The following is a 7,051-nucleotide window of genomic DNA, read 5'->3' as shown; positions in this document are numbered from 1 at the left end:
AAAATCGGACTAGTGGTTCTCGAGTTATGTCAAAAAAAAGACCACCAAAGGTGACAATTTCCCCTATATGATAGTTACTAACTTCAAATCGATATATCTCGATTCCTAGACGTGACCCAGCGAAACGCCGGAACACGTATAACTTCTTTTTTACCGATATAACTTTCCCCGGTAGTTTGAACCCTTCCCGATCACTGACCCCTACCATTGGTCTCACAGTGTAATAAATTACGAATACTTCTGTGAGTGACTGTATGTATATTGCTTATTTTATATGGCTTTTGTTTAATTTCATGACATACTTATATTGTTTTTATCTTTTTTTGTCCTTTTTTTTCTTCTCTGTGGATATTTAAATCAGCAATTTGTTGTACTATAAAAGATTATATCTTATTGTACTAATGTTTATACATTTAATAAATGAAAATGAAATAAATGAAATATTCGGTGCATAAACATAACGAACGATGTATTCGAAAAAATCTTATTTGTGGTCCGATTTGTTTGAAATTTGGTACGTAGGTAGCCTTTTTCCTAGATTAGCATATACAGTGCAATCCAGTTATAATGAACTCAGCGGGACCGCGTCAAACTGTCCATCATAACCGAGTGCATATTTTATTAGAATATAAAAATTTTAAATAATAAAGAAATAATGTCCGTGTATAAATACAAAATCGTATACTTTTCATGCAAGGTAAATGCCCGTTTTTCCGTTCCGACATTTTTCTTAAAGTGAACAAAACACAGATCAAAACCCAACAAACGGTCACGAAGCTGATTGCCTATTTTGACAGATTTCGGTAAACAAATGAACTTTGTTTAAGTATATAGACATTTTCTCTCGCGGATACAGTTGCCTCTCTTTACTGAATTCGGGGAATTACCGAACTTTGTTTATTGCAGAGATTATTACGTTTTATTTGGCCTTGGTTATAATGGACAAAACCCGATATTTTTATCCATTATAGGCGTAGTCTGTTATAACCGAGTCTATTTTAACTGAGTTTTTTTCATATGTTTGAACTAGGACTTGACAAATAGGTACATATTAACAGAGTTTTCATCTTAAGCGAGTCCATTATAAATGGATTACACTGTAGGATCCCTTTTCCCGTTAAGTGGATCTATTCGAAAAAATCTTATTTCCGATATTGGCTATTTTTTTCACTGGCCACAGATAGACTTTTTTGTGCTGATTACGAATCCGTAAGTATAAAGTTTGCATCAGCTCTAGATTTTGAGAAAAACGTGGTTAAAGTGTCAAAAATTCGCAGTTTTTGCAATATTTGAGAAGCTCTAGTAAGGAAACAAAAGGTGATAGAACCTTTCACTTAGGCTTAAATTAAAGCTAGAACTCCCGGCAGCTTTAAAATTTGCCGCATAAAAATCAGTGTTGCCTGTGTTATCTATACTAAATATATAAAAAAAAAGCTCCTCTTTATAAGAGGTGATCTCGCGAACGGCTGTACCAATTTTTTTTAAATTTTGGACACCTACTGCAGGCTTTCGATATATTAAGGGAGCGTGACATCACCCATACGTATCGAATTTTTCATACCGTATATCTCTGGAAGTATTTGTGGTAGAGTCCTGGAACTTGGTACTGAGAATCAACCTCATACTCATGGAGAAAAGTGGGGGCTATTGGAAAAGGGGGCGTGGCGTCTTCTTAACATATTGAAACTTTTACCTATCCGTAAATGTATACACCCACCAGAATAAGTCTCCGTACAGTGTTATTTTTAATACTTGCAATCTTTTTCATAATAAAATTTTTCGTTAATTTTTTTTTAGAATTATTGTTCATTCAAATTTAGGAAAATTCGACAAAATTTGACCGAAATTTTAAACTTTTAACCAAATTTTAAGTATGCAGTTAAGTTGTATTTCACTCAGTTTCAGTATAAGAACGCCTTCTACCCGAGCGAAACGATTTTTATGAAATTTTTGTATGTGTTTGAGTAGGTCACTGTATAGTTTAGGTTCACAATTTAAAACGCCAGGAGTCGCTGGAGTCGAGTTATTACTCAATATTCGTATTTGTGATCCGATTTGACTCATATTCGAGATATATATTTATGTATTGGTAACACTATTATAAAAAAACATACACAAGGGGGGCGCTGGAGCCGAGCAATTGCTAAAAATCGTCAAGTGAAGTCAATCGGAGGCACCAGGAATCAAAGTCAAATTACCACCGTTAAATCGACCATCAGAACCATTGCGGTCATTGCTTTACGGCGACTAAAAAGAATAAAGACAATTCTTGATGAATGCTTACGATTGTAAGACATTAAGGTATTAGATTTCTGAGGACCAATGATACTCCCCAGTTTGGAAATTGCCACCAATTATACCACAGTAAAACCCGCTTAAGTACCTCACGAAAAATGTCAGCTTTTTGAGGTACTTAGGCGGGTTGGGTACTTAAAAGAAACCGCTTAAGTGCCTCGATGCGGGTACTTAAGCGAACATAATTATTGGTGTAGTTACAACTTCTTTTTAACTTCATAAATAAATCCCTGAATAAAACATGAACAATTAATAAAGTATACGCCTTTTAAAACCAAGATCGTAACATTATTTAAACAAATAAACACATAAAGAAAAACTTTATTAAAAAATAGATAAATGTTTTGTCTATTTTACATTAATTCAATTCTTTAAAAAGTCGTTGATTATAAATATTTATACAAACACAAATTTCGACCAAATTCAAAATGGTACTGTTTGCCGCTTATGTTTATTAATTTTTAAGGTTTTTCAATTAAAATACAGATTTTCAGTACAAAATTCTGCCGATTCTTAGTGAACTAAGCACTGTGAATTTGGCCCTGAAAATTCATCAAGTTTTTGTCAAAATTGCTAATTGTTTTCTCAGAAGTCACCCCATTCGATTTCAGAGTAACAAGTTGCAAGTGGCAAAAAATTACCGTTGATTTTATAGAATTTTTTTTGCCGAAGGCGCTGCGGTTCTTCTCTCATAAAAATAAATTGTATTTATTCGTTATATGCAAGCAAATGCGACAAAAAATTCTAAAAAATCCGCGGTAATTTTTAGCCACTTGGAACTTGCTTGTTGTTACACTGACGGTGGCAATTAATATCGATTGTGTGAATTTCAAAATATGTAAATATTTTAAAAATTTAAAAGCACTTAAAAGGGGAAAATTATAAGTAAAATGGTAAATTGGTTACGAAAAATTTAGGTACTTAGACGGGTTGGGTAAATAAGCGGGGAGGTACTTAAGAGAGGGATTTTCTTCAGATTACATTAAAAAATTCACGGTGCCCAAAAATGGTGGTTACTTAAGCGGGTGGGTACTTAAGCGGGTTTCACTGTATTCAGATTCAAAGACGATTTATCATCGAACGGGATCATTGTTGCCGGCATAACGCTTTCGTCAGGTGATTTAAGACGGCAATGAAGGATATTCGTTCTGTCGACCACAAAACCAAACGTGAACGTGAATTGCTGGCGAAAACGTTGAACCAAATGTTTCAATTAAAAATTAATTTTGGTCGGGACGAAGTTCGCCAGGTCTGCTAGTTAAATATAAATAAGTGTCATCATGTCACCTTCTCAAAATCCCGCTCTCTTATCCCAACTTCCTACCACACAGACTTTTCTGATCCGTTTGTTCGTTTTGCCCTTCGTTCTCTGCAGTGTGTTCACCCTATTCCCTCCAAACGTAGTAGATGTCTACTTATTAATCTTAAGCCATTTGATTGTAGGTGGACTATTTTCTCCCTTACTTTTGTCTACAACTTAGTACGTGGTGTCATAGACTGCCCATTTCTCTGTGCCACAGAGCTGTTTAAGAAATCACGTCCCTTTCTCTTTGGAGATGGTAAGAAGTCATTATGCATCTAATACTCCTATGCTCAGAACTCTGTATAATTCCTTGTAATCTGTATGAAATGTAATACTTTCTGGATTATTAATTAATAAAAATAAATTTTTTTTCCTCTTTCAGATGCTGCGTTTATCGCTCAGACTCGCTCGTTCCAACATTCACCGCCAATTAATGATCCGCGGGTTTGCCAAGGATGTTAAATTTGGACCAGAAGTGCGTGCACTTATGTTGCAAGGTGTGGATGTTTTGGCTGATGCTGTAGCAGTTACTATGGGTCCAAAAGGTCGAAATGTTATCATTGAGCAATCATGGGGTTCACCAAAAATTACTAAGGATGGTGTAACCGTTGCTAAATCAATCGAGTTGAAAGATAAATTCCAAAATATTGGCGCAAAACTTGTTCAAGATGTGGCCAATAACACAAATGAGGAGGCTGGTGACGGCACAACTACAGCTACCGTATTAGCACGTGCAATTGCGAAGGAAGGATTTGAAAAAATTTCAAAAGGTGCTAATCCTGTCGAAATTCGTCGGGGTGTTATGCTAGCTGTGGATACCGTAAAAGAACATTTAAAAACAATGTCTCGCCCAGTTAATACCCCCGAAGAGATCGCGCAAGTAGCAACCATATCTGCTAATGGAGACAAAGATGTAGGAAATCTCATTAGTGAAGCAATGAAGAAAGTTGGCCGGGACGGCGTTATCACCGTCAAAGATGGCAAAACCCTTTCAGATGAACTGGAAATAATTGAAGGAATGAAATTCGATAGAGGATATATTTCTCCATATTTCATTAATTCATCTAAGGGAGCTAAGGTGGAATTCCAGGACGCGTTACTTCTTTTATCAGAAAAGAAAATTTCGTCAGTGCAGAGCATTATTCCTGCCCTTGAATTAGCTAATTCACAACGTAAGCCATTGGTTATAATTGCTGAAGATATCGATGGCGAAGCACTAAGTACACTTGTTGTAAATCGCCTTAAGATCGGTTTGCAAGTCGCAGCCGTTAAAGCACCAGGATTCGGTGATAACCGTAAGTCTACACTTACTGATATGGCTATAGCATCAGGTGGAATTGTTTTTGGTGATGACGCTAATTTGGTTAAGTTAGAAGATGTGCAAATAAACGACCTTGGAAAAGTTGGAGAGGTTGTTATAACCAAAGATGATACTTTACTACTCAAAGGAAAGGGCAAAAAAGAGGATATTAGTCGTCGTGTCGATCAAATTAAAGATCAAATAATTGAAACAACCTCTGAATATGAAAAAGAAAAACTACAGGAGCGCTTAGCCCGTTTGGCTTCTGGTGTAGCATTGCTACGTGTAGGCGGATCCAGTGAGGTCGAAGTAAACGAAAAGAAAGATCGTGTGAATGATGCTCTTAATGCAACTCGCGCGGCAGTAGAAGAAGGAATAGTCCCTGGTGGCGGCACTGCGCTCCTAAGATGTATCCCAGTACTAGAAGGACTGAAGGGATCTAACGAAGATCAAGTGAGTTTTGCGTTTTTTATATTAATTTGATTATAATTTCAACTATTTTATATTCCAAAGGATCTGGGAATCGAAATTGTTCGCCGTGCCCTTAGGATGCCTTGCATGACTATCGCCAAAAATGCTGGCGTTGATGGTGCTATGGTTGTAGCTAGGGTTGAAACGAAAGATGGAGACTTCGGTTATGATGCATTAAAGGCAGAATATGGAAATTTGATCGAGAAGGGTATTATTGACCCAACCAAGGTACAGCTATACGTATATGATTATGGAAACTTTGAGAACTTATAATAAATGTTTGCAGGTGGTGCGCACAGCAATAACGGATGCTTCAGGCGTGGCTTCACTTCTCACTACAGCCGAAGCTGTTGTAACTGAAATACCTAAAGAAGATTCTGGCCCAGGTCTCGGTGGAATGGGAGGCATGGGTGGAATGGGAGGAATGGGCGGAATGGGGGGGATGATGTAAAATATCTGCTATGTTAATTATTCCATTGTTAAATATATTACAATTTTACATATTATATATGTAAAATATTGAGGTACATTTAGTAGTTATTAAACGGACAAATTATAAATTATATTCATCGTATTAAAGCAGTTTTAGTGCATAAGGGCAAGAGAAGCGGCTCTCGTAACTTGTGAAAGAGTTTGTAGGGTATTATTATAAACAGAATAATCCAGAGACCCAGAATAACAAGGCTGTAAACCGCTCCAAAAATCGGTGCGGTTCGGTTCAGTGGCTCGAAAAACTTAGAAAAAGCTTGTACCGGTATAAGAATCGGTTTATGCATATCCCTGAACCGTGGTTCGGTTCGGTTCAAATGGTTCAAATTTTTTTATGCTTCTTTATTGGCGCTGTAACCGCCTAAGCGATTTTGGCCGAGTCCAAAACAACACGCCAGTCATTTCTCTTCTGTGCCAACTGACGCCAGTTGGAAATGCCAAGTGAAGCCAAGTCTTTCCAACGCAGAGGAGGCCTTCCTCTTCCTCTGTTAAAGCGTAAACAGACGGCAGCGTTGATCCGGATCTCTTTTATGGCGTCTATCGCTATCAGCTGTAATTGATACGCGTTGCTTTTAACTTGCTTCAAATAAATTTGCTCAAATGTACTAACCGTTACCGTGTGCGGACGTGTTTATATACGCTCTGATGTACGAATTTCTTTTTGGTCATTATGGACAATTTTTGTGGTAAATGCACTAAATCTTTTTCGAGAATCGATGCTAATTTGGTGCCGTGCAATGGATTTTGTAAAAGAATTTTCCGTCGTGCCTGACGACATGAATTTGCTTAAAACCAATCGTCACTTGATGTATCTATGTGAAGAGTGTGTTTTTGACGAAGAAACTGTGTAAAGCTCTGTTGTTGTTGTTGTAGCGGCTACAACAACCCCGCCCAGATCGGTTGGTATCTCAGTCGTTGTCGTCAAGTTCCACTAACGGCAACCCTAGGAAGCGTGCAGCTTCTGTGGGATCTGTCCACAGGGACAGGGCCGTTAGGGTTGTCGGGTTTTCCGGGCATGCGAAGAGATGGTTCGAGTCATGAGGTGTCTCTCCGCATGCCGGACATTCGTTCGGCACATCCTCATTCAGCCTACTCAAGTAGGAGTTTAACCTGCTGCAGTAGCCGGAGCGAAGTTGAGCGAGTGTAGTGCGTGTCTCCCGAGGCAGATGAAGCTCTGTCTCGTCAATGTCCGG

The 7,051-nt window shown here is 37.9% G+C and overlaps 1 protein-coding gene across 1 annotated transcript in view; it reads left to right on the top strand.

The window, feature by feature from the left end:
- The window catches only part of LOC108362058 (60 kDa heat shock protein, mitochondrial), a 54,590-nt gene extending 48,647 nt beyond the window's left edge, over window positions 1-5,943 (top strand). The window contains exons 2-4 of the mRNA XM_017614892.1: window positions 3,981-5,351; window positions 5,412-5,597; window positions 5,656-5,943. Coding sequence (XP_017470381.1) covers window positions 3,981-5,351; window positions 5,412-5,597; window positions 5,656-5,820 — 1,722 coding nt within the window. The 3' untranslated portion in view covers window positions 5,821-5,943. The remainder of the gene's footprint in view (window positions 1-3,980; window positions 5,352-5,411; window positions 5,598-5,655) is intronic.
- The last annotated feature ends 1,108 nt before the right edge of the window (window positions 5,944-7,051 follow it).

This window comes from Rhagoletis zephyria, unplaced genomic scaffold (assembly GCF_001687245.7).
Source record: "Rhagoletis zephyria isolate East Lansing unplaced genomic scaffold, Rhagoletis_zephyria_1.1 Rzeph_scaffold_00919, whole genome shotgun sequence".
Taxonomy (NCBI): domain Eukaryota; kingdom Metazoa; phylum Arthropoda; class Insecta; order Diptera; family Tephritidae; genus Rhagoletis; species Rhagoletis zephyria.
The sequence above is the reverse complement of the archived record's forward strand: the minus strand, read 5'-3'. Positions and strand labels throughout refer to the sequence as shown.